Raw genomic sequence first — 26,197 nt, forward strand, 5'->3', positions numbered from 1 at the left:
AAATGACGGCCGGGCAGCACCGGCCGTTGCCATGGCTTTTGCCGTGGCGGGTCACGTGCCTGGCTTGTCACATGACCCGATGGTGGCCACGCTCGGGAGGGGACAGCCCTGGTGCCGCCATCTGAGGCAGGGACAGCCCCGGCGCCGCCATCTGAAGCAGGTTCAGGTGCCACCGCGTTGGCCGGAGAGAAGCTCTTGGGTTCCACCACGTTCCCCACGGAGGACGGCCCGACGGGCTGCCCTGGCTGCTGCTCGGGGACGGGGCGAAGCATCATCTGTAGCCAAATAAACCCCTCCATGTCACCCTCATATTTGGGGACACGTTCAGCTTGTAGCACCTCGAGCCCGGAGCTCTCCGCAGCTTCCCTCCCCGTGGTCCCACGTCTGGCTCAGGTCGCAAACCCCGGCTGCTCAAACCCCCCGTGTCTGCGTGATTCTCAGCTTTTTAGGTGACTTGTTTAACCTGAAATTTTGAGGAGGAAAGGCCAGCACCTGCCTCCAGCTGAGGCTCGGTCCTACACACGGAGCTGCCCCGGCTGTCACCTCAGACAGGCTTAGCAGCCACGAGCTTGACACGCTGGCACGTTCCCTGCACGCCTGCTGCTCCCCGCTGCCGGGAGAAGTTTAGAAGCCAGAGCTTGGCCCGACCCAGTTACTTCCCCGCCGAGAGCGACCTGAGCCAGTTTGGGGCATTAAGGTACAGGGAAAAGCTGGAAATGCTTCACCTGTGCCCCTGGTACTTCTGCAGGGACCTCCGTTGCAGGCAGTTCACTGCCTTGCTGTGCCCTCTAGAGGACACTCCACTTTGTTCTTTTATTTTTTGTAAGGCACAACTTACAAATATTTGTGTTTGGAAAGGAAAAAAAAAAGGGGGGTATGGTTGTGCCTTTCAGCACATCGAAGAGAAGCAGCAAGTGACCTGTTTGTCTTCTAAGGGGGGTAAAGTGGCTGATGGAAAAGCTTCTGATTTGAAGGAACTCACCATCGCTGTGTGTTGCATCTTGCCTCCTGGCATGGTTTTATACTGGGAAGCTTAATACCCACGAGGAGAGCAGTGATGAGCTCGTCCATGTGGTGTTTATTCAGAATTTGAGAGGTTTGGGATCAATCTAGCAGCAGGTTGTAAATAACGTTACTTCGCAGCATGAAGTAGTTGTTTGCTTGGCTTTATTAACTCGTTCTCTGTATTTTTCTTTTGATTTGCAGTGAAATAAAGAGAGAAAAGCGAGTTCCCTCACCGGACGTTATAGTGTTATCTGACAATGAACCTTCTAGCCCTAGAATGAATGGTTTAACCAAAATAGCATTAAAAGAGACCAACACGGAGGCACTCATGGTGAGTCGTCTTGTCTGGACATGCTTTAAGTTGTGCCATCTAGAAAGAAGAAAACACACCACTTGTTCCTACAGAGGGACCTGTGATCACAGGGTCAGGTGGATACGTGGGTTCATAAAGATGGATTTGCACGTGGGGAATCTTGAAGCTGGTAAAGGCTGATGCCCCTTTTTTATTTTTTTCAGGCTCTCAACTCCTTAATTTTTATATGCTTCGAAAGTGCCTCTTTCTCAGAACTGGCTTTTTAGTGGACGCAGTGTCCCTTACTCAGCATGGCATAACACAGAATTGTTGTCCTTTGACTTTGTTTACTTGTTTTACTTGTGAAAATATCTCAAAAACTTTTTAACCTTTGAGTTCTTTCTCCATACCTAGCTTGTGTCTGTGTATTGCAGACACGTTAGTGATATTAAGACACACATGACAATTATAATGCTGTAAGTTCTTGTTGTAACTTGTACGGTATCTGTCTTTTCCCTCTCCCCCCTCCCTCTTTTCCCATCCTCTGTTGCCTTACCTGGCCCTGCAGAAGAGCAGTCCAGAGGAGCGTGAGAGAATGATTAAACAACTAAAAGAAGAGTTACGGTTAGAAGAAGCAAAGCTTGTTTTATTGAAAAAGTTACGGCAAAGTCAAATCCAGAAGGAGACCACTACTCAGAAGGTATTTATGTTCCTACAGATATTTATCATCTCATCTTTTGAAATGGAGGGGAAAAAATTTAAGTAACCGTGGCAGTTGCCATAGCCTATGGAACAGAAGATAGCTTTCAAATAAAGCATATATCACTTTTCATAAAATCTTTATGGAGCTTATAGTGGCTTATCCTGTTAACCATCCCCTTTGTGGCATTCCTTTTTCTGTCTTGCCAAGACCTAACAACCAGACAGTTTATGCTGTCGACCGTATTGAAAAGCTAAAGACCTTTTTGTTAAAAAAATCAGATGCATTTACAGATGTAAAATACTTCCAATTATTACTCTGGCCAGTCCTTAATGCTGTGTAGAGACTGATGAAATTTGGAGGAGATCCTTGCACATAACGTGCTGACAGGTAGAGTTAAAGCATTTGAACCCCAGGAGCTGGCAGCCGAGGCTGTGTTTTGTGCTGCGTGGCAGCAGCCCAGGTCTGGATTCCAGGTCTTACCAGGTGAAGTCAGACTGCAGTTAGCTGTGTGCTTCCCTCAGCCAAAAAATCCCGGCAGCCCCTGGAAGGGATGGTTCAGCCCTGAGCTCCCTTCCCTTCCCCAGCCCTCATCTCACCCAGCCACATCCAGAGCGCTGGGAGCAGAGCTGTTTTCAGCACAAAAGTCTGGTTTTTGGCAGGGTGGTTGCCCAGGCTGCTCGCCACGTGTGCCATTCCTGCTGGCACGGAAGGGCAGAGGCGGAGGGTGGCAGGAGAAGAGCCGAGGAGGTGGGGAGGCGAGGGGGTGTGCGAACACCCCACGTGCTGCTACCAAGGCACAGGCTAAACCTCAAGTCTCTGTAACAATGGCAACTAAACGATTTTATTTTACAGCGTGTGCTGCTGAGTGGATGGGTTTTGTGATGGGGGCAACGGGTAGATTTCAGTGCACTTGGGTGCAGGTGGATGTTCATACTTGGCTGGTTTTGGTGGTTTTATTGGCGTCTTTCTCCCAGACTTGTGGGTGCTTCAGTAGGTGGGATTAAAACTAAGGCAAGTTCCTGCATCACTCCCCTCGCTGCTGAACGCTGAGCAATGAGCTCTGGATGTTTGAGCTAACTAGGGTGAAATAACATATCCCAAACTACTTAATATCTGAAGCCTTTTTCCTAAACTTTTTTTCACTTTGCTTGAACCCAGTCAGTGGAGGCTAGTAGTAATGGTGGGTAAGACTGACGTGAGCCTAAGCTGAGACTGCTAAAATAGATTCCCACATTGCTCTGCTTTTGGTGTATAGACTCTTATTTTCCTGGTATACTCTTATCTATACTTACCTAATGATTTCTTCATTTAAATATGCATGTTGAGATGCTTGGAGGAAGAAAGGGGTGTGGGAGGGGGGGAAACCACAGTCTTTGAAGATTCTCTTACTGAGGCACAAGGAGGTAAACGCTGTTATTCCCTGAGCTTCTGTGATTCTGCTTACACCCTTACACTCGTCTGCTTTCTTTCTGGTTTTTCCTCTTCCAGCCTGCTGGTTCCTCTGGGAGTGCTGTGGCCACCCCTCCGCCCTTGGTGCGGGGACCGCAGAGTGTTCCTGCTGGCAAGCCGTCCCTCCAGGTCAGTGGGGTGGGCCAGGCTGCCAGGTTCAGGGCACGGAGCAGAGGAGAAGGGGCACAGTACAGGAAAGGGCAATCCCATCACCTGAATGGCTTGGACACAGGTGGAAACTTTTTGAACTCCCAAAACCCCACTATAAGCTTTTTAAGAGCAATTGGGGTGGGAGATAAAGGAAGGTGTCACACGGAGATAACTCTCCTAAGCTTATTTTTCAGTGGCTGATCATCCTGATCCACTCTGCTGGTAAATCCATCCGTACTAGTGCTAACGACCTTTGGTGAGAGAGGAGGCCGTGGAGCTATGTCATAGAAATATTGTGGCAGCCTGTTGCCGTACCCTCAAGAGACCTAATTGTGCCCTCAGTGTGATTAACTGTAAAAGCTGAGTGAATCCTATGATTTTCTCTTCTGGCTTGGTGACTGAATGGCACATGACGGTAGGAAAGATCTTGGTTCAGACTAAATCCAATGAATTGTTGGGAAGCCTTGGAGAAGGAAAAAAAAAAAAAGCAGAAGCAATTGCCATCTGCCCACCTAATCTTCCTCTTCATCTAGGATCTTGTTTTGCTTTTGGATTTAAAACATATCTGGTTATTTACCTTGGGCTAATTAGAAACAAATTTCAAAACTGCTTCAGCACAGACTGCTTCACTTGGGAAATGGCAGCTCTTCATTTCAAAATCCCCCAGAACGCTATACTCGAGGGAAGGGGTGAATTTGCTGTGTAGGAAACATTCACAAAACCTAAAGCAATCTGTCAGCTGGAGTAATCCCTTCCTTGAGGCAAGTTGCCCTCACTGAAGACAGCACTTTCAGAGGAACTGGACCACGAGTTGTATCTTCAGCGATCAGATAGTGAAACTTCGGTGGGACAGAGCAGAGAGCTGGGAGCTAAGCATCCGGAATTGAAGTTATTCTGTCTAATCTGCGGTGTTTGGGCAAGTTGTCCTAACCCCCATCTGCTTTTGCTTGACTCTAAAAACTCTACTAATTCCTGTGTGTGGGAGTTGAGTTAACATTTGGTCTTCAGTTGAAAGGCACGACAGAAGTGGATAAAACTTCCCACCTGCCTAAATACGCACGAGTGTGTACACATGGTAACCCAAGAAAGTGGGAGCTTCAGTGTTTTTAGAAGTCTTCATGCACAGATGATGGTCAGTTTGGGGCTTGAGTGTGGCGAGGTGTGTAAAGCCACATGAACAGGGTGGAGAGGTTTGTTGCCCTTGAGCAGCGAGTCCTTCTCGGGCTCGATTGCGTCTGCAGGAGTGTAAGTGATGCGTAAAACCCTATCACCTTCTTGAGAGACTTTGAGGATTTAATGCAGTCTGCAGCCCAGAAAGGATGGGCAGCAATTTTTCAAACTTCTTTAGCCTGATCCCTTTTCTTTTTCATTTTTTCTAAAGCTTTCCCCTTTTCCTGTCTCTTTTTCCTTCCCACACACACACATGCCCAGTCTGCTCAGCTCCTGCGTTCCTGCATCTCCAACTCCTGTCTTCCCCGTGCTTCTCCTTGAAGACAGCAGTTTGTATTTCCCCATTCTCTTACTCCCCACCAAAATACACTTTTTTCCTTTCTTTTTTTGGACACTAACTGCCTGGAAGCCAGCCTGGCCATCTCTTGTCCTACAGTATTTCCATTGGCTCGAGACAGATACTGCATCGGTCGCATCAGCCAGAGGGGAGATGCACCCCCTGCTCTCGTGCTCGGGTTATGGCGTGCCTCTTCGGTGTGTCTCAGTACAGCAGTTCCTGAGCTATTGAATTTCAGCAGTGGGAGGGCAGATGAAAACGCTGTTCAGGACTGCTCTTTACCTCTTGAATCCTGTGTGGGATGAGAGAGATCAGTCCCCGAGTGTGTAGCCAGACTGATGTCTGTATTGCTGCGTGAGGTTTCAGGTGCTGCATTCTTATAAACACACCAGCACAAAACAACGCGAGTAAACTCTCTTCTGTTTTGCAGACCTCTTCTACACGTATACAAGGCACTGTTATTCCTCCTCCCCTGGTCCGTGGAGGGCAGCAGACTTCTTCAAAATTAGGAACTCAGCAAAACACGCAGATAGTGATGCCACCTCTCGTCAGAGGAGCGCAGGTAAGTGTTCACCTTGGGGTAGACCCGCTCTGATTTTCCTTAATGCATCTTCACTGTTTTCTTCATCATCTTTCCCCTTGTCTGGAGGGAACCTGTGAAGTTCTTGCTGGAATTTCTTAATACGGCTGGATGAGTTGCTGCTGAAAGCTCCTGCATCATTCCAGCTTTGCGTGTTGTGCTGTCCCATAACGCTCGCAGTGAAGCGTGGGAGGATCCTGTGGTGGTGCAGGGTGCTGCCTTACCTGTGTGGCTGCTTCCCTCAGCTGCGCCCAAGCAGTTCGTTTGCCTTTATTAGGAAAGTTAATTTACAGCCTTCCAGCTTCACCCGCTTTTTAGGAGAGCAGCAGCAGAGGAAATGAAACACAATCGCTTGTTCTTCCATTTTTCTCTCCTCATTATTCTTTCTATCATATCAATTTCACCTTCTCAAATGCTAAAACTTGCTTTTTTTTTCCCCTTCATTGTGTCTGTCTTGAGATTGAACAAGAGCTGCTGAAATGAGGTAGTCGACTGGAAGTCTGAAAGTGCTGCTTCACAGGGTCTTTATCACCTATAACAGCAAATAATGGTGTCACTAAAGGAGTAGGAAAGCAATGTTCAATTTGATATGGTCTTCTAAAATTATCACTTCCACGGGATACCAGGAAAAAAAGATATTTCCTTGTTAAATGAGGATTTATTTTGCAGTGAAAGGTCTGCTTTTATCTGTTGCGCAGCCAGCGTTAAGGAGGAAGGTAGAGATGTGGTATTTCATTTTCTTTCTGTTCTGGTGATGGAGAAAAACTCATTCTGAGAAATAGCTTTCCTAACGCCTTTAAAATGAGAGAGGCTTTAACAACTGTACGTTTTGCAAGAAATTTGACTGGGAAACTTAGATTTTTGGCACAGCTGTTTTGGCTGTAACGTGGTGGCCTCACATAGGAGCATCTACAACTCACATAGCATCACATAGCATCTCTACAACTGCCTGAAGGGAGATTGTAGTGAAGTGGGAGTCGGCCTCTTCTCCCAGGCAACCAGCGATAGGACAAGAGGACACAGCCTCAAGCTTCACCAGGGGAGGTCCAGGTTGGACATTAAGAAGAATTTCTTCTCAGCAAGGGTCATTAGCCATTGGAAGGGGCTGCCCAGGGAGGTGGTGGAGTCACCATCTCTGGAGGGGTTTAAGACTGGACATGGCACTTAGTGCCCTGGTCTAGTCGCCATGGTGGTGTCAGGGCAATGGTTGGACTCGATGATCCCAGAGGGCTCTTCCAACCTGGTTGATTCTGTGATTCTGTGATCTCTCTCCACGTTCCGTCCTACGTGTTTCATTTTGACAGAGGGAAAGGGGACAACACCCCATGCTGACACAGATGTTAATTGTCACCCTTTCTTTGCGTTCCTGCCTTGCCTCATTTCCGCTCTCTCACGTCATCCCACTCGCCTCCCGCCTCTCTAACCCTCCCCACCGTTCATGGCACCATTGCATCAGCCCATTTCTGTGTCTTCCCAGCAAATCCACAACATCCGCCAGCACTCCAGCACGGGGCCGCCTCCGCTGCTGCTGGCGCCGCGGGCGTCGGTCCCCAGCGTGCAAATTCAGGGGCAGCGAATTATCCAGCAGGGGCTGATCCGCGTCGCCAACGTCCCCAACACCAGCCTGCTCGTCAACATCCCGCAGGTGAGTCCCCCGAGAGATCTGGTGCCGAACGTAACGTTCAGAGGAAGAGATGTGAACGGTTGTAATTAATGATCGTTGGGTTACTGTATCTAATTGGGGTGGCCTGCTGTCATCTAACTGATGTGGTTGCTTATTGCTGCTCCTTGTTCTCCCCGTGCAGGCCCGTTCTCTGTTCACATTCACCTCCCGTACACAGGAAAAACGTTACAGAGTATTGGGGAGAAATATGTATTTCAGTGAACCGAATTTTGTGCCTCATCTCACATTTGATATTTCAATATGAAGCTGTCTGGTAGAATATTAGGAAGAATTTCTTTTCAGAAAGGGTTATTAGACATTGGAAGGGGCTGCCCAGGGAGGTGGTGGAGTCACCATCTCTGGAGGGGTTTAAGACAAGACTGGACGTGGCACTTAGTGCCCTGGTCTAGTTGCCATGGTGGTGTCAGGGCAATGGTTGGACTCGATGAGCCCAGAGGGCTCTTCCAACCTCAGTGATTCTGTGAAGCACCGAACCATGTGGCACTTGTCACCGAGCTGCGTCGTGTTTCCCCCCAGGCTTCACCAACTTCAATCAAAGGTACCACCGTCACGTCCGCTCAGGCTAACGCTACCACGACCAGCGCCGCTTCCATCGTCAACTCCAACGAGTCGCCGGCCAGCCGGCAAGCCGCCGCCAAGCTCGCCTTGCGGAAGCAGCTGGAGAAGACGCTGTTGGAGATCCCTCCTCCCAAGCCGCCTGCGCCAGAGATGAACTTCCTGCCGAGTGCAGCTAATAACGAATTTATTTACTTAGTCGGGTTGGAAGAAGTTGTGCAGAATTTGCTGGAAACTCAAGGTGAGAGAGCATTAAAAACGTTCCTCAAAGGCGAGGAGAGAACCTTTCCCATCTGGGTTTTATCTCGGTAGCAGGCAGTGAGGAGCTTTGGGCTTTGCAGGAAGAGGGTAAATTTAGATTAGATTTAGGAAGAAATTCCTTGCTGTGAGGGTGGTGAGACCCTGGCCCAGGTTGCCCAGAGCAGCTGTGGCTGCCCCCTCCCTGTCAGTGTTCAAGGCCAGGTTGGATGGGGCTTGGAGCAACCTGGTCTGGTGGAAGGTGTCCCTGCCCGTGGCAGGGGGGTTGGAACTAGATGATCTTTAAGGTCCCTTCCAACCCAAACCATTCTATGGTTCTATGAAATTGTCATGCTCTGTCCAATCTAGGATTCACTTCTTTTATTAATCTTCAAACTGTTTTATTTAAAATTCTAAAAAACATCTAAAAAAGTTCTCAAAAAAAAAAAAAATTATGATTTCTTATAGGCTACACACTGATTGTAAAGATTTCTCTAAAATGTGTCCAGTTCTCCCCAGAGAGTGGGGCTTCCTACCAGCCACTTGTTTGTCCATCACCACTAAATTCGCTTAACTGGTATCTAAAGCAGGACCTGCTGGATGCCTACACACACACTCACAGAAGTAAAGAGTTTAAAGATTTAGTCATGCAAAAGGCTTCAGACTGAGGGGAGTTAGGGGTGGAGGGTTTGCTTTGGGTTTTTTTTTAAATGCTGGAATATTCTTGAGGTTTCTCAAGTATTACAGAAGCCACAGATGGAGCTGAGCTGACCCGTTGTGTTCTCCAGGTAAAGTCTCGGTGGCTGTATCATCTCGTGAGCCCTATATGTGTGCCCAGTGTAAGACTGACTTCACCTGCCGCTGGAGGGAGGAGAAGAACGGAACCATTATGTGTGAAACCTGCATGACATCAAACCAGAAGAAGGCCTTGAAAGCGGAGCACACTAACCGGCTGAAGGCTGCCTTCGTCAAAGCCCTGCAGCAGGAGCAGGAGATTGAGCAGAGGATACTGCAGCAGACTGCGTCTCCTGTACAGACCAAGTCAGACCCCATAGTGCAGCACCACTCGCTCAAGCAGGTAAGGCTCCGTCCACCAGGACTTGGTGATGATGGGACAAGGGTCTGGTGGCTCCAAGCACAAGTGTTGGGTGTGCAGGCATGAAAATGATCCATGAACCTGCTTTATTGAAGCTCCACAGTGTGTGCGCTTGAGTGTAAGCTTAAAACCAGGCTGGTGGAGGTGGGTTTTGTCCTGTGGGGACCTGAGGCTTAAGTTATGTTCTCTGTACCTGAAGAACAGAAGAGTGGTGGTTTTCTGCAGTGTTATTGTCATTATCCAGGGTGTTTAACTCATATCCTGCAAAGTCTGTTCCTGAATTATTTTAGGATGTATGGAATGGAAAAAGGTGCTGCAGTGCCAAATAGGCAAGAGTAAATTGACCCAGGATAGGAGAAAAAATTGGCTTGAGCCAGGAACACATGATGTTGCTTTTGAAGTTTTAAGGTGATGGTAGCAACACAGTGACAGGGACTGGATCTCACACACCTTGTAAAACCGCCTTCCAGTTGGGGGAAGGTGGAAACTGCTTCAGTGCTGCTTTGAGGTGAAGTGATGGAGGTACTGGTTATTTAGAACAGGGAGGTAGTGCTGCCTCTGCGTGGAGATGCACAGCACAGTTTTTGCTGCTTTGCATTTAATTATAATTCCTCATCCTCACAGGTGCTTTCAGAGGTAGAAAGCTGATTCTTAGTTTGTTGTAGAGATGTCTTGGGAGTGTTCAGCCCTGAAAGTGTAGTAATGCACTCTGCCTGTCTGACTGTCTGCTCTCTTGCCAGACTTCTAGCCAGATGTCTCGAGGTCCTGGAGCTCCACGGGGAGTGTTGCATGCATTTAGCCAGTCACCCAAGTTGCAGAATGCATCATCTGCAGCAGCACTTGGGAGCAGGCCAGGTAAGCATGCTGAGAGACCTGTCAGCAAGGGCAGCGCTGCCTCCTGGAAGAAGACTCCCATCAATACAGGTAGATTTTTCTCTCAAGTTTCTTTTCTTTGTACTTACTAGCTGCACTCTGTCCAACAATCATAGTCCTTTGGGTAAGGATGCTTTCTCTTTGCCACTTCCTGCATGAAAGCCCGATGGCACCGAGGCTTTGCTCTTGGCACCGTTGTTGGCACATGCTTTTGGTGTGGTTTGTGCTCATCAGGTGGTGCTACCAAATCAAAACTACTACTTTACACAGTTAAAATAGATGTAATGTCACACTGTTCATTGCTGAGTCCATGTGCGCAGCCAGTGCCGCGCTGCAGGAATTTGTCATTAATTTCTGGGAGTTTAATTCAGTCGTTGAACTTTGGTGTTTTCTCTTTGCTGAAAGCAACGTGCAGTGAAGAGATGGTTTTGCTGTAGGTCAGGCTACAGTGCACCCTCCCAGCCTTCTGCAGGGCTTGAAATAACTAAAGCTGTTGCTCTGAACAAATGGAAATCATAAATTTTAATCTAATCTTTTTTTTTATAGATCAGAATCTGACTTGAGAAGAGTAATTTGTTTTCTTAAATGATAATAAAGATTTTCATGTGGTTGCAATGAGAGTAGTGGGGTTTTGCTGCTGTTTTTGTCTCATGTTTTTCTCATACCGTGACACTTGTTCTCTCTTCTCTCTTCTGTCTCGTCAGGTGGGGCTTTACCTTTTGTTAATCCTAGTTTAGCTGTGCACAAGTCGTCTTCAGCAGTAGACCGCCAGCGTGAATATCTCCTGGATATGATTCCCCCACGGTCCATCCCACAATCCGCCACGTGGAAATAATGCAGAGGAACGCCCGAGAGGAAGACTTTCCTGTTTCTGCCATCCTTTTTATACCACAGTACAGTGGAATCTGCTTTAATCCCAGCTGGATATGCCCCAGGCTTTATAGGATGCAAGAAGACCACTCCTCATCCCATCGAGTGCTGCTGTCCCTGCAATGAGAAAATGACACCACGTGGGTGGGAAAGACTTCAGCTCATTTGGTTCTCAGATTCTGATGATTGACTGATGATGAAGGCTGTCAGGGAAGGGGAAGAATTATTCTTTTTCTTTTTTTTTTTTGCTTTATGTATTAGTTTGGATTTCTTTGTCACCAGCACAAAAGGAGGACTAAACGACTCTCTGCCTTTGGTTTCTTTATTAATAACTTACCCGTTCACCACGGTGTTCGTTCGCCATCGAGCGTGGATGTCAGCTCGAGGAGAAAGAGAGGAATTTCAACCCCATCTTGCAGATGCATTTAGTGAGCCGAGTTCACGTCTGCTTTTCTTCCCCCCCCTCTTCCAGCCAGGAAGGCAGCCTACAGATTATAATGTTTCCAAATGATGAGCTAATGATAAATACGTGCAAACTCCAGTTCCAGCTGAGTATGTTTGTTTTCCTGAGGGACTGGCTGCCACCAAAACTTGCCTGGTAGGTGGGAACCAGTGCGGGAGTCTCTCACTTTTGTTGGATTCTGTTTTGAATAGACTTTGAACTGTTGGTAGTCTAAAATCTAATTTACTGAATAGACAAACACCTTTGTTCAGTCTTTCTAATTCAGCGAAGAGCAGTTGGGCCTTTCATATGTTCCCAGAGACTTAAAAGTTAAACTGTTTTTGATTATTTTCTTTTTGGAGGGGTTTTTTTGTTGTTGTTCTGAGCAATTTTACGAGAAAAAAAAAAGACAAAAATAGGAATTCCAGAAGCTGCACGCAATCAGAAAGGGCGAGTGGAGGGAGCAGAGGGGTGGGAGGCTCCTTCCTCTGCCGATACCCACCGAGACGCGGCCGTTCCTGGCCCCGTGACGGTGCCAGCACGTGTCGGGCACCCTGGGGGCAGGACACCTACCGTGATCCCTCTAGAGCTCCGTTCTTCCAGGCGTTCCAAGCATGCTCCTCTTGTCCATCACTTCAGCATTTCATCTTTGATAGAGCTTTAGGTGACCTCGCTTTAAGGACAGGTTTCTACGTGGTTTTTAATATCTTTTGGGGATTCCACAGGTTAAACCCAAATCCATCAGGTCCAGGTTTGGTGGGTTGGTTGGTTGTTTTTTGTTCTTCTTGTCATCTTCCCTCCTTCTTCCCTGTGCTTCTCCCAAATTAAAGTTGAATTCAAGTGGCAGAAATACATGCCTTACTACTTATGTTGCGTATCAGTGCTAGAAGTAGTGCTGATAAGAATTATTTGCAAAATTATATATATATATCTATATATCTATATATAAAAGAAAAAGGGGGGAGGGGTTACTATTCAGTCTATGCTGAATCTATTCTCTTAGCAGTCGCTGTTAGATCTCACTTTAAACCAATACCTGTCTAGGGTTGTCCCCCTTCAGATCTAACTGTTGCCTAGTGAAAAAGAAAACTCGTTCATTTTAGCCCCTCTTCTGTTGTGTGAATCTCAGTATTTAGATACTTTGACAACTGTTCAGTAGCATAGAAACCCCTAGTTTTGCAAAATGGTATTTGTTGCTGTATAAAGCCCTAGAATTTCAATTTGACTTTGTTTTTTTTGTTCGTTTTACAAATGTATATTAAGAGCTAAATGGGGATGAGAGGAATTGGTTTGAGTTTTTAATTTTTGTTTTCATTCCAAGATGTTTGGGAGATGTGGAGAGAGAAATTGAGTGCATTTTCTTTTTGCACTTGAAATATTATGACAAAGTTCCAGTTCCTGACCTGTGTGGAGTTTTTTGGGGTGTTTTTTTTCCTGTCTTCTGACAAACGCCTGCGTTATCATCGATGCAAACGTCGAGCGCTGTTAAGTCACTTGGGCAGAGTGTATTTGTTTAAAAAAGAACAAGCAAAACTTCTCAAACTAAAATTCAAACGCTTCTTGGGGAAGCCTGGACAGCTGCAGTGTCGTTCCAGCTTGGGGTAGCTTTAGCTTCAGCTGATGCTGGGGAAAAGGGGGATGGAAAGAGGGGCAGAAGTGTTCAACTTGCCTGGTTTAAAAGCTGTGGCAAAACCTTTTTGGCTGCCACCAGTTCTGTACAGCAGCTTGTAAATTGTAATTTCAGCACAGTGGGTAGGGGAGACTTAAAATAAGCCTCAAAATATCTGAGAAAACTTATTTTATTGTAAGATTTGGAACTGAAAATAAAAACGAGTCTGCCTATACTTTATGTTGCTCCCTCAGCAGTTGCTAGACTGCAATCTGCTTTTGTTTAATGTGTGGTAAAACCCCACGAATATTATCTTAGATACTGGGGTGGGATTATTGTGAAGGCTTTGGAAGTGAACAGAAAATCTTACACGGATATTTGGCTGTCGGGATTCAACCCAGTTTTGACATTGTTTGTGATCTGTGGTTCTTGGAGCGTTGCAGGTAACTTTGAGGATGTATTTATTGCGTGTGTGTTTAGGTAAATGCGCCAGGAGAAGACTTAAGTGGCGTAAAAGCCAGAATTGCTTCTTTCTTTATATCCCCAACTGCATTTTCAGTTGAGTAGTGCTGGACTGGGCTGGGTGAGGTACCCCATCGGGTTTGGGGAGTTGGTAAAACACTCGCTGCAGTCTTTCCAAACCTCCTCCTCCCCATCTGTACGTTCTCCTTCTTGCAGGAAAAAAAAAATACCCCAAAAAACCCAACAAACAAACAGAAAAGCTCAATTTGATGGAATAGCCACATAATGTTATGCCCAAAGGGTTAAATCGTTTGGGAATTGTGAAGGGGGCGGTTAGAGATGCTTTTAAGAACAAATCTTTGGTTTATTTCTCCTGCTGTCGTGTTCGGGGTTCCTGCCTCCCCAAGGGCTATTAGCCACCTCGTCAGCCCTCTCCTGGAAACTTAAAGCTCCCTCAGAACAAGAGACTGAACGTGCTGCTCCACGGTGTGACCTGCAAATGGGTATCGTTCAGGTGGAGCCTCCGGCGCCACGTCCCGTCTCTCCCCGACCCTCCACCGCTTCGCTGCAACCTGCTGCATGAGCTGGTTTGACATTGCTCGGATGCTGCTTGCTTCCCCCCTCTCCTGGGGAGAGGGTTAGAGCAGCGTTGGTTCTTGCAAGCCATATAACCTTTCTTTGAGACGTTGCGACTACAAGATTTTATAATACGGTAACAATGAAAACGACTATTGTACTTAGATTTTAGCAACTTGTGAAATAAACCCCGGATTTTCATTTGAAACCCGTGTTGCAGTTTGGCAGCTGTGTGGTTTGTTGGTTTGTTTTATTTTTTTTTTTAATTTTATTTTTTTTATACAACCTAATTTATTATCTGTTTGATTCAGATTGCAGCCCTTCGCTCAGAAACCCAAGTGGGGTGGAACCTTTGATTTTCATTGCTCAGTCGACCGGGACAGCGCTTCCCGTTGGTGTCAGGGGGGACTTTGCTCAGTTTTGTGTTCTGGGGCTTCCTGAACGGGGCATTTCGGCTGCAAGAGTGAGGCAGACTCGTGGTTAATCTTAAATGTGAGATAGTTTGGGGGTGGATTTTTCCTATAGGTATTTTTATCATCATTTTAGGGAACCGTTCGTTTACCTTTGACTTCTCAGTCCTAGTTGTCACCTTTATTTACTAAGGAAGAAAATAAAATGTACCAAAGTCCAGTTCAGGATGGAAAATGGGGGGACTTGGGCTGCAGAAGCGAGGGGAGCGCAGCAGGCTGAGGCAGATCTCAGCAGAAACCTTATTTGGCTCATTTCTCACCTTCTCCTTTTGGAAGGAGGGGGCACAGGCGGCTTTTTTGTTTGTTTTTCAATAATAAATATATATATAATGCAAAAAGACCTCAAGGACCCGCAGTGGTGTTTGTCTGCTTAAGGCAGAGTTACGCTGTATATTGCTTTTAGCGAAATAACTTGCGTTGTGCTTTTTTTTTTAAGAGAAGGAAAAAACAAAAAGAATTTATAATCATCTAACAAAGGAGTGTAACAGAGGAGCGTTACGCCAGCGCAGGGTATGGTTTTGTCACTCGTATTTATTGTGACTCTAAATCTTTGATATTGAAACAAAAAAAAATATTAAAAAAATTTCCCCCTAAAACCCGATAGTCTCAATGGCGGAAGAATCTGAACTCGCCTCCTGTATCTTGTGTTGTGAGGGGATTTTATTTGGATGACAATAAACAAATGGACAAACCCTTGGGTCTGCCTCTCATTTCCAGTTGCACCGCCCGGGCGTCAGTGAGGATGCTCGAGGGGAGGCTGCTCTGTGCTCTGCTCCTCTCCCCAGCGGAGGGCACAGCTTCGTCCCTCGACAAACAGGTTCATGGGAGAACAGGAAAGGAGAAGAGAAGACAAAAGTCCAGGGGGAATCTCATGGATTGAAATTAAAGGCCACAAATGGATTAAACGTCCTCACAGGAGCCACCTCTGGATGCAGACAGGGCACAGAAACGAGCCCCTTCAGCCCTTCTCGCCCTGCAGTCACCGCGCTCTGGCCCTTGGTTACCCCTTTTTTTTAATCCCTTGTACATGTTCTGTCATAAGAACTTGACCAGCGAAGATGAAACGAGCTGCCTGCGTCCTGCCTGTGTGCTGTGGAGCGGGCTGGGCACTGGAGAGCTGCAGTCGTGGTCCCTCTGCAACGCCAAAACTTGCGATTTAACCCCGTGTTCCTCCTGAACTACTGGGATGTGTTAATAACTTTATTTAAATACTCCAGGATAACTCAAGAAGCCGGCGGCTCGCTACCCTCTGGGAAGGGAAAGGGGAGATGGAGATCGCAAACTTGAACGTTGGCAGAATATTTTTGGCCCCAATTCTGGATAAAACCAGGTGCTGGCTGCGCGCGGGCAAGCCTTCCTCATGGAAACGTCTGGAATGGCCGAGGATGAGAAGTGGTTTGTTGTGGGTGAGAGCAGGAATAACTCGTTTTGGCGTCGTAAAACCCCATTTTGGAACTGCCAGAGCCGACGTGATGGGAGGAGGGTCCTGCTGGCGGCGTGTGAGGAGCAGCGAGGAGGAGGTTCCAGCGAGCAAAGCCCCTTCCCTGCACGGGGAGCCGTGGTTTAGTAGCAGATTGGCACCGACGGCCGAGAGCAGCGTGGGCAGAGCCGGGACCCCCCAGCCCCGCTCTCCCAGCTCCACTGGATGGGGCTGGGTCAGCTTTGACCTGAACCCTCCGCTGTGGTCACGGACGGTTGGAATGTTTGACCTTCATCAGGGTTGAGGAGATGGTTTTTTGGGACCTTCACAAGCCGCTTTTGACCTTCTAGAATTGGAAAAATCTCTGAATTTCTGGAGATGGCAGTTCAGGAGCCAGTTTGATTCGAGCTATTTCATTTTCCTCAAAGCTGTTTAATCGCTGTGCTGGTGGAGGCTCGTACCAAGGAAGCCTTTTTATGCAAAACTGAAGTGCGAGCTATTACCGCCGGGCTATTTTGGTACCCAAACCATCGAGCTGCTGTGGATTGAAGTGGTAGAAGGTGGCAAGGTGTGAGTGTGGCCAGGTCCGGCGAGCGGCTGAGCCAGGTAACGCTGTGGCGAGGTCCTGTACCGCAGGGCAGCGTCTCAAAAGCCACCGAGGTAATTCTGTAAGTGCTAATTTAGCTGTTGCTGCCATCTGAAGGGTTAAATCCACTCCACGCTGAAAAACTCCCAGTTTAGGGGCTGTGGCAGGAGATGCAGCCACTGGGAATGACCCGTCTGCTGCCCCCAGCACCCTCGGGAGGAGGAGGAGGAGGAAGAGGAGGAGGAAGAGGCCCTAAAGGCTGAACGAGCTGCAGTGGACGTGGAGGAAGACCCCGGCTCCGGGGTCGCTGGGGCCAGCAGGGAGCTGCCGCCCCCGTGTCCCCCCGCCCCGGGGTGCCCCTTTCCCCCCACCCAGCGCCCCGGTGGGTGCCGCCCGGCGGCCTCGGCCGCGCCAGCTGCCACGTTATTAAGTCCCCGCAGCAGCCGAGGGATTACGGCCCCGATTAGAGCCTAAGACAAGAGTGACCTTGATCTGAGGCGTCCGAGGGCTCACGGGGCTGGGGGGGGTGTGCACGGAACAACCCTCCGGTAGCTCCAGCACCCGCAGCCGCCTCCCCCAAGGGGGTGCACCGGGACCGGGGTGTGCACAGCGGGGGTGTGCGCAGGAGCCCTGCGCCGGTAGCGGCCGTGCACGGAGGGGCTGAGCACCCCCCGGGGGCAGGAGCCGTGCACGGAGCGCAGCGCGCGCCCCCCGTATCCCCGCTCTCCCTCCCCGGCCGCACCGGGACCGGCGCGGGGGTGGGCCCCACCGCTGCCCGCCTCCTGCGTTGCCCCTTTAAGGCGGGGCGGGCGGTGCGCTGCTGGGAGGGTCACGTGGTGCCCCCCTCCCGCCGAGCGCTTCCGGCGAGCGCGGCGGAAGTGACGTGTGGACGCGGCGGCCGCGATGGCGGCGCCGAAGGTGAAGCAGGACATGGCCCCGCCGGGCGGGTACGGGCCCGTCGACTACAAGCGGCACCTCCCGCGCCGCGGCCTCTCAGGTGGGCGGCGGCCGCGCAGCGCGGCCGGGACGGGCCCGGGAGGCCCCGCGGGGGATGTCCGGCTCGGCCCGCCCCGGTGCCCCCGTCCCCGCCGGTCCCCCCGGTGCCGCCCCTCACCGGCCCCCCCCCCCCCCCCCCGCAGGTTACAGCCTCTTCGCACTCGGCATCGGCAGCCTCTTGCTGGGCTACTACACCCTCATCAAGTGGAACCGGGAGCGCAGGTGCCGCCCCTCGCTCCGCCCGGCCCCTCCCCGCCTCACCCCTCCGCCATCCCCCCCCCATCCTCCGCGTCCCCCGCCCGGGGCTCCCCGGATCCCCTTACCCGGGGGTTCACCACTTCCAGCACCTCCCGGGACTGTGCTCTGCGCCCTTGCCCGGGGGTTACTTTCCTCCACATCCCCCCCCGGTCCCCCCGGTGCTCTCCCGCTGCCCGCCCCCCGCCACTGTTTTCTGACCCCCCCCCGATCTCTGACCCCCCCAACTGCTCTCTGACCCCCCCCTCCTCTCTGACCCCCCCTCACTGTTCTCTGACCCCCCCTCACTGTTCTCTGACCCCCCCCCTCTCTGACCCCCCCTCCTCTCTGACTCCCCCCCCCTCCTCTCTGACTCCCCCCCACTCCTCTCTGACCCCCCCTCACTCCTCTCTGACTCCCCTCACTGCTCCCTGACCCCCCTCACTCCTCTCTGACCCCCCCCATTGCTCCCTGACCCCCCCCCTACTCCTCTCTGACCAGCCCCACTCCTCTCTGACCCCCCCCCCATTGCTCCCTGACGCCCCCCCCGCTCCCTGACCCCCCCCCTGCTCCCTGACCCCCCCCCCTGCTCCCTGACCCCCCCCACTCCTCTCTGACCCCCCCCATTGCTCCCTGACCCCCCCTACTCCTCTCTGACCAGCCCCACTCCTCTCTGACCCCCCCCCATTGCTCCCTGATGCCCCCCCCGCTCCCTGACCCCCCCCCACTGCTCCCTGACCCCTCCCACTGCTCCCTGACCCCCCCCACTGCTCCCTGACCCCCACCCCCTGCTCTCTGACCCCCCCATCCCCACACAGGCGCCTTCTCATCGAGGACCTGGAAGCTCGCATCGCCCTGATGCCGCTGCTGCAGGCAGAGTCGGACCGCAGGTACCGCTGGGGTGTCCCCCCCCCCCCCACCCCTTTACCACGTCCCCCCCCACTTTGCTCCGGTCTCATCCTTCCCCCTTTTTTTTTCCTCACAGAACCCTCCGCTTGCTGCGGCAGAATTTGGATGAAGAAGCCAAAATCATGAAGGATGTTCCTGGCTGGAAGGTTTGTGACTTTCAGGGTGGGGAAATCTTGGATCGCTTGAGCTCGCAGAAGCCCCCCCAGGAACCTCCGGTTCCTGGGGGGGCTTCTGCGAGCTCAGGCGATCCAAGGAGGGGTTACACTGAGGGTGCAACATCCCCACCCAGGTCGGTGAGTCCCTGTTCCACACCGACCGCTGGGTCCCGCCGACGTTGGATGAACTTTATTACCTCCGTCCCGCTGCCGAGATGGACAACGAGAAGTTCGGGCTGCAGTATTACGTCTGAGACACGGCGCGGTGCTGCCTGGGGGGGGGGAGTTGGCTGCCAAATGCCGCTTGTTCCTGGTGTCTTGTTCCTAAAACCCCACGGATCCGCGGTGTTGGACACGGGTGTGGTGTGTCTTTGTGCGTGGCTTCAAAATTTGGCTGCTCTTGGTGGGGCTGGATGGGGCTGGGCTGCGTGAGGCGGCTGGTTGCTGCGTGGTTGAGCCAGGGCCGTGCTCCAGCTGCCAAAAACACCCCAGAGGGGCCGGGTACCCCCACTCCTGTCCCCTGCAGCGGGGATTTGTCCCTCAGTGTCACGGTCAGGGTCTGGCAGGGGGTCGGGGTGCAGCCCTGGAGGGTGGGAGCTCGCCCGGTGGTGGGTGATGCCGCAGATGCAGCTTCAGGGTGGGGGGAAAAACGCTGATTTTGAGTCTTTGCCGCGTTCCCTTCGCTCAGGGCGGGGAAGGGGGTTGCCGGGGGGCAGGAGCTGCCCCCCCGCTCCGTGTGGGGCGGGGGCGGGCGGTCACGGATGTGGTTTCTGCCGCCTCCCCCTCCGCGAACCGGGCACGGCTGCTTCTGTGCCCGTCCCCGGGGGGGGCGGGCCGGGGGCCGGGGCGATGCTCCCAGGGGGGCCGGGCCGGGCGGGGCGGGGGCAGCCGGAATCACCTCCCCACGGGCGGCACCGAGAAGCGCCGGGAGACCCGTGCAGCCGCCGCCGCCGCGCCCGCCGGGCTCCGCCGCTGCCCGGTCCCACCGCCCGGGATGAGCTCCGCGCCCGGCGCTGTCCGGGAGCCGCCCCGGTACCTCAGGTGGGTCTGGGACCCGCCCCACGCTACGGGGAGCCCCCCCGGACTGTGCGATGAGGGCACTGGGAGCCCCGGGATGCGGCTACTGGGGTCCCGCCGCGCCTGCGCCCATCACCGTGCGTCCGCACCGCCCCGGGGCTGCCGGGGTTCGCCCCCCGCACAGCCGGTGCCCCCCCCCGGGGCGCCCTGCGCTGGTCCCCGCTGCCCGCAGGGACGTGGCTGGTGCCGGGTCCCCGCGGGAGGTGGTGGGGACTCCGGGAGGGGTTCCCGGGGACCGGGGAGGGGTCGGGACCCCCCTCGGGCCGGCTCTTGCCCCCTGTGATGCTCCCGGGCTCCCCCGGGCCGGGACGCGGCGCCTGCGCCCTCCGCGCTGTCCCCACGCGTGTTCCCCGGGACAGTGGGTCCCCCGGGGCGATCCCCCCCCGGCTCCTCGCACCCCCGAGGCGGGGAGGGGGGCGTGGGGGGGCTGGTACCCAAATCGCCTCGGTTGCCAGAGCAACCGCATCCCGGGTCGCCATGGCTGCGGCAGGGACGGCTCCGGTCCGGGGAGCGGGGCGGGGGGACCCCGGTCCCGGGCGGGGCTGGGGCTCCGCTGTCCCCCTCCTTGCACCCCGGGGGGGTCCCGCAGCCGAGCTCTGCCGGGGAGGGACGAGCGGCGGGTGCGGAGCCGGGACGCGGACCGGGGATGCGGAGCCCGGGGATGCGGGTTTGGGGTGCGGAGCCCGGGGTGCCCCGCTCCCGGGACCGGGGTCCAGGGGGGGACACACCGGAGGGACGCTCCCGGACCCCCCCTCCGGCAGCTCCGCTCCCTCCCGCTCCCCGCAAGGTCTCTCTGCCCCGCCGGCGCGGCAGCAGCCCCGGGTATCCCCTGTCCCCTCCAGGAGGCACCAGTAACCGGGTGGAACTGGGTGGGACTGGGCTGTGCTGGGTTTCCCTGGGCTCCGAGGGGTACCGACCCCCGCCCGGGGCCGGCAGCAGCGTTTGCCCCCCTCGGATCCCCACAGCAAAGCCGAGCCGGGAGCAAACGGATCCCCGGAGCGTTTGGGGGGGCCGCTGCTCCCGGGGGCAGCGAGCCAGGGCCCGGGGAGCCCCGGGATGTCCCCCCCCGGCTGGGGACGGTGCCAGGAGGGCGGGAGGAACCCGGGCTGGGTGTCCCCGCCAGCAGCGATCGCGGGGCGGGGAACGGCCGGGACGTGCCGGGTGTTGGGGGGGACCAGCGGCACCGCGCGGGGGTCGGGGCTCTGGTCCCCTCCTGCCTGTGCCCGCAGGGTCCTGGTGTGGGGCTGGGGCCGGGCTGGGACTCACTAGAGGGCACCAAAGGATTGGGGACAGGGATGGGATGGGATGGGATGGGATGGGATAGATGGGATGGGACAGGATGAGGCTTTTCTGGGGGTCTGTCAGGATGGCCAGGGTACTGGGGTCTCGTGGGGTCAACCAGGACGTACAGGGGACAGCAGCACCTCTATGGGGTCAGTCAGGACATGCAGGGGACAGCAGGGGCTCTATGGGATCAGCCAGGACAGCCAGAGGACGAGGGGTCAATGGGATCTCTCAGCACGGCCCGGGGATGGGGTCTGTAGGGTCCATGGGGTCTGCCAGAGTGCGCAGGGCATGGCAGGTCTGGGGGGGTCTCAGGGCACCCAGGGGACATGGCTGGTCTGTGGGGCCACCCTGTCAGTGTGGGGCCACCCCGCAGCCAAGGACCCAGCAGGACCCCGGCCCCGTAACCCCTCCAGCTCCCAGGGCCCGTAGCACCACACCGTTCCCGCACAGGGCGGAGGGGGGCAGCGGGTCCCCTCCCCGCAGCTGGAACCGAGCGAGGTGTCAGTGTGCACCCCAAACCGGGAGCACGGCTGGGGCACCCCAGCTCCCCCACGGGGCTGCAGGTTTTCAGCCCTGGGCCACCACAACCCTGACTCCGGCCTCTCATGGGGGCCAGATTTCACCATCCCCTCCACACCGAGTGCCGCGGCGGTGGCACGCTGGCCCCGGCACATGCTGGCCCCGGCACACACTGGACCCAGCACGCGCTGGCCCCGGCACACGCTGTTCCCCTCCGCGGTGCAGGTGAGCCAACAGATGTGAGCAATTACGGCCCAATTTGGAGGCTCCCCGGCGCTGCCAACTCCGGGGCTCGGCAGCGAGGGAACAACCGCAGCATTGTTCGCCTTTATGTAACAGCCCGAGCCCCGCGAGCCCGGGGACGCTGCCAGGGCTGCGCCTCGCACGGAACGTGGCCCCCAGCCCGCGGGGCCGGGCCCCCAATCTGCTGCCCGTGCACGTCCCCAGCCCCCAGCCACCAGCCGTGCCCCCCCCCCGAGCCCTGCGAGCCCCCGGCCCCTCCGAGCACCCCCTGCCCCACACCCTGGGGACAGAGCGGGGTCCCGAGGGGCTCAGTGCCAGGGGTGGGGGGATGTCCCCGTCCTCACTGCTCTCTGCTCCCCCCACAGCAAGGCGGAGGCGGAGGCCATGGAGAAGGAGCTGCTGGAGGATTATCGGTTTGGGCGGCAGCAGCTGATCGAGATCTGGGGACACGCGTGTGCCATGGCCGTGACCAAGGTGAGGCGGCCAGCGGCGCTGGGGACACCCCACCGGGGCCGGGGACACCACACTGGGACCAGGGACACCCCACTGGAACCAGGGATACCCTGCTGGGGCTGGGGGCTTCGCTGCTGGCTGCTCTCCCACCCTCCTCCTGTCCCCCTGCCACCTTTCCCACCCCTGGCTCTGGTCTCCCACCTCCCTCTGGTCTCCCTCCTGCCCCAGACCAAGGCGTGGGGACAGGGGACAGGCAGGGCGGTGGCAGAGCCCAGTGGGAAGCGATGCTCTGGCCATGCCAGGGCTGCAGCCTCTCCCTGGATGGGTTTTTTTCCCCCTTCCTCAGCCCCCCCTCGTTCTTTCCCCGGGGTGAAGCTGGGCTCACCCGGGGCCGTGGGTGCCACCCTCCCCGGGAGCAGGGTGCACCTTGCTGTGTGCAGGGAGGAGGGTGCTGGGGGGTCCCCGGAGCTCCCCGTGCCCTGGCGATGCTGCTGGGAGCCCCGAGTGCTCGCGCTGGGTGTGAGGAGGAAGAGGAGGAGGAGGAGGCAGCAGGGCGGGCAGTGGAGGTGCAGCATCAAGGGCAGCTTTGTGCCTCGGAGCCCGGCGAGCTCAGCCTTTCCGCTGGAGGCGTCTGGGCCCTGCCCTGCCCTCAGGAGGAGGGAAAATATTGGGGTGTTGGAGCCTCTCTGGGTCCTGGGGCCACCTCGGGGCTGGCCCTGGTCCCACAGTGTGAGGCTGCCCACCCCTCCAGGGACCCCCGTGTCGCAGCATCCCCGGCTCCACCGCCAGCCCCAGCTGGGGAGAGAGGGGCCGAGCATCCTCCTTGTGGGGCCGAGCATCCTCCTTGTGGGGCCGAGCATCCTTGTAGGGCTGAGCATCCTTGTAGGGCCGAGCATCCTCCTTGTGGGGCCGAGCATCCTCCTCTTTCACGTGGGGCTGAGGCAGGGAGAGCATCCGCAGAGCCCAGCTCAGGCATCCCCCGCCCAGGCAGGGTCCCCAGCATTGTCCCCTCCTGGCATGTCCCCTCCTGGAGCCACAAGGCAGCTGGTGGTGTGGCCAGCACTGGGGCAGGGCCAGGGCCAGGCAAGGGCGGCTTCGGCCTGCGTGCCGGCGGCTGCGAGCGGGCCGTGCCGCGCGGGTGGCTGGCGGCTGGACGGGACGGGGAGCCAGGCTCCGTGAGCAGGAAAACATCCGTCAGAGGATAAACAGAGCCCTTCGCAGGCGGCTGGTATGCGGGGCCTGCGGCCACCTCCCTGCGGGCTGGCGGGGAGCCCCGGCCCGCCGCGGGCACCGTCCCTGTCCTGGGCATCGGCCTCACCCCACCTCAGGCATCATCCTTATCCCACCGTGAGCACCAGCTCATCCCACCATGGGCATCATCCTCATCCCATTGTGGCCACCATCCTCATCCCACCATGGCCACCATCTGCATCCCACCGTGGGCATCATCCCCATCCCACTACAGACCCTGTCCTGCCATGGGTGCCATCCCAGCCCTGCTGTGGGTGCCATCCCCATCCCACCTTGACCACCATCCCCATCCCACCACGCACCACACTGCTCACCCAGCAGCACGTCCCCATCCCTGTGGGTCCATTTACCCCTCAAGCCCTGGCCCCCCTGTCCCTCCTGCGTCCCCGGCGCCGGGTGCCATCCCCAGGGCTGACCCAGGGGGACAGGGCTGGGCGGTGGCACAACGTCTCGGTCTCTCCAGGCCTTCCCGCTGCTGTCCCTGCCGCGGAAGCAGCCCACGGTGCTGGTGGTGTGCGGCCCGGCGCAGAACGGGGCGATCGGGCTGGTGTGCGCCCGCCACCTGCGCAGCTTTGTAGGTATCTTCCTCCCCTCCTCCTCCTCCTCCTCCTCTTCATCCCCAAGCGGTGCTGGGCTCCACCACCGCCCCATCCCCTCTCTCCACCCCGCAGGACTACGAGCCCACCATCTTCTACCCCAAGCGCTCGCCGGACCCCCTGTACCGGGACCTCACGACGCAGTGCGAGAAGATGGACATCCCCTTCCTCTCCTACCTCCCCACCGAGGTGAGCCCCCCTTCGCCGTGCTCCCTGCCCGACGTGCTTCACTTTATTATTCTTTTTTTTTTATTATTACTCCTTCCCCCCCCCTCCCCGCCACCCGCCCCCGGCTCTGCCGGGAGCCCGGGAATGCCACGGAATCCAGCGGCGGCTGCCGCGGCCCCGCCAGCCCCCGGCTCTGCTGTTGTTGTTGTTGGCCACGGTGGGAGGAATGTGACCCCAAAACGCTGCCCTGGCTGGCCCCGTGCCCCTCAACCCCCCCCCGTCCCCGCCTCGCCTCGGGGGGGGCATTTTTTTGGCATGGGTGAGGCTGGTTCTGCAGGACAACGGGATCCCCGTGTCGGGCTCGGTGCCTGGCCCATGGTGGGGTGCCCAGGGGACCCCCACCCGCTGCCCACCGTGTGTGTGCCCCCTCCCCAGGTTCAGCTGATCAACGACGCCTACAACGCCGTGGTGGACGCGGTGCTGGGAGCCGAGGCGGAGGTGGGCGAGGGCGGGGGGCCCTGCGCCGCCATCCTGGACGCCCTCAAGCACGTCCGCATCCCCATCGTCAGCCTGGACGTGCCCTCAGGTCCGGCACCGTGCTCAGACCCCCCGAGCAGGATGAGACCCCCCCTCGCCCTGTGCTCCCCACACCCTGGGCTTGTCACCCTGCCCACCCACACCCTGGGCTTGTCACCCTGCCCACCACGGCGTCACCCTGGGCTCAGCGCCTGGGGAGCCCCCGCGGTGCCCTCCCAGGGTGGGGACACCCCCGGGGACCCCCCCACTCTCCCCCCCCCCAAGCCTGGCAGCGTCCCCACCGGGAGCTGGCAGCAGCTTTCAGGGCATCCACGGTAAATAACAACCTCCCCGAACTGAGACATGATGTAATTCGCAAACACCCGGGTGTCTGGTGGCCAGGCCTGGAATTGCCATCACCCCCCCCCCGCCGCGTCCCCCCCCCGGCCGCAGGAGCACACAGGAGCCCTCGGCACGGGGCCGCCGGTGAATCCTCACCAAGAAAAACCCCGCGCGGTGCCAGGACGCGGCCAGTGCCGGGGGACACGCGCCCCATCCTCCCCATCGCCACCACCCCAGAGCATCCCCCGCCGGCAGCACCGCAGCCCCCCCGGGACCACCCCCCTGAGCCCCTCACCGTGTCTTTTTTGCCGTTGCAGGGTGGGACGTGGATGCCGGGAGCAGCGGCGGGATCAGCCCCGACGTGCTGGTGTCCCTGGCAGCGCCCAAGCGTTGCGCCCGCCGCTTCCTGGGCCGCCAGCACTTCGTGGCCGGGCGGTTCCTGCCCTACGACGTGCAGAAGAAGTTTGAGCTCAACCCACCCCCTTACCCCGGCACCGAGTGCGTGGTGGCCCTGCGAGCCCCCCGGCAATAAAGCGCTTGGTGGCTCTTCCCCGGGGTCGGTGTCCGCCTGGGGTGAGGGGACATGGGGTCTCCTGGCAGGGTTTGGGCTGGGGGCATGTGCCAGGACTTGGTTCCACACTGGGGGACTCAGCCCCGCGTGACCCCCCCATGCCGTGTCACCTGGGACCTGTCACCAACCTGCTTTCAGGGTCAGACTGATGTGACCTCCTCTATGGGCACCCACCAGGGTCCCGTGGGTGGCTGCGGGGTCCCCGGTGCTGCCACATCCCCCCGTGTAGCCTGAAACCCCCAAACGTGCCAGGGAAGGCTGGGTGGGGGCAGCCCCCGCGCTGTGGGGGGTTTAATTAACAGGGAGGACAGTGA

General features: G+C 55.9%; 3 protein-coding genes across 11 annotated transcripts in view; all 3 read left to right on the forward strand.

Annotated features, from left to right (window-relative positions):
* GATAD2A (GATA zinc finger domain containing 2A) overlaps positions 1-12,293 on the forward strand; it is a 58,986-nt gene extending 46,693 nt beyond the window's left edge. For 5 of the 9 annotated variants that reach the window (XM_068420399.1, XM_068420400.1, XM_068420398.1 and 2 more), the window contains exons 4-12: positions 1,207-1,336; positions 1,866-1,997; positions 3,489-3,578; positions 5,537-5,668; positions 7,143-7,331; positions 7,887-8,166; positions 8,951-9,240; positions 9,999-10,182; positions 10,836-12,293. In XM_068420399.1, the coding sequence (XP_068276500.1) occupies positions 1,207-1,336; positions 1,866-1,997; positions 3,489-3,578; positions 5,537-5,668; positions 7,143-7,331; positions 7,887-8,166; positions 8,951-9,240; positions 9,999-10,182; positions 10,836-10,966 (1,558 nt within the window). In that variant the 3' untranslated portion in view covers positions 10,967-12,293. The remainder of the gene's footprint in view (positions 1-1,206; positions 1,337-1,865; positions 1,998-3,488; positions 3,579-5,536; positions 5,669-7,142; positions 7,332-7,886; positions 8,167-8,950; positions 9,241-9,998; positions 10,183-10,835) is intronic. The other 4 variants (XM_068420404.1, XM_068420403.1, XM_068420405.1 and 1 more) reach the window with 4 other exon arrangements.
* A 5,133-nt stretch (positions 12,294-17,426) lies between these two features.
* On the forward strand, positions 17,427-19,213 carry NDUFA13 (NADH:ubiquinone oxidoreductase subunit A13). The gene is made up of 5 exons (XM_068420411.1): positions 17,427-17,563; positions 17,706-17,784; positions 18,615-18,686; positions 18,782-18,851; positions 18,995-19,213. Exons 1-5 carry the CDS (start codon positions 17,470-17,472, stop codon positions 19,112-19,114), a joined length of 435 nt encoding a protein of 144 aa, XP_068276512.1. The 5' UTR covers positions 17,427-17,469; the 3' UTR covers positions 19,115-19,213.
* A 641-nt stretch (positions 19,214-19,854) lies between these two features.
* On the forward strand, positions 19,855-25,844 carry YJEFN3 (YjeF N-terminal domain containing 3). Its single transcript, XM_068420947.1, is given in 8 exon segments — positions 19,855-19,901; positions 21,841-22,090; positions 22,093-22,277; positions 22,352-22,460; positions 24,154-24,264; positions 24,362-24,475; positions 24,890-25,040; positions 25,630-25,844. Coding segments are annotated over 8 exon segments (1,182 nt in total).
* The last annotated feature ends 353 nt before the right edge of the window (positions 25,845-26,197 follow it).

The sequence above is a fragment of the Nyctibius grandis genome, chromosome 31 (genome assembly GCF_013368605.1).
Source record: "Nyctibius grandis isolate bNycGra1 chromosome 31, bNycGra1.pri, whole genome shotgun sequence".
Taxonomy (NCBI): domain Eukaryota; kingdom Metazoa; phylum Chordata; class Aves; order Nyctibiiformes; family Nyctibiidae; genus Nyctibius; species Nyctibius grandis.

Bases quoted from the DNA above. Each gene is read 5' to 3' on its own strand.
- NDUFA13 (XM_068420411.1), top strand. From the start codon at position 17,470: ATGGCGGCGCCGAAGGTGAAGCAGGACATGGCCCCGCCGGGCGGGTAC. The intron at 17,564-17,705 runs GTGGGCGGCGGC...CCCCCCCCGCAG, and splicing joins CCCGCGCCGCGGCCTCTCAG to GTTACAGCCTCTTCGCACTC. The intron at 18,687-18,781 runs GTACCGCTGGGG...TTTTCCTCACAG, and splicing joins CAGGCAGAGTCGGACCGCAG to AACCCTCCGCTTGCTGCGGC.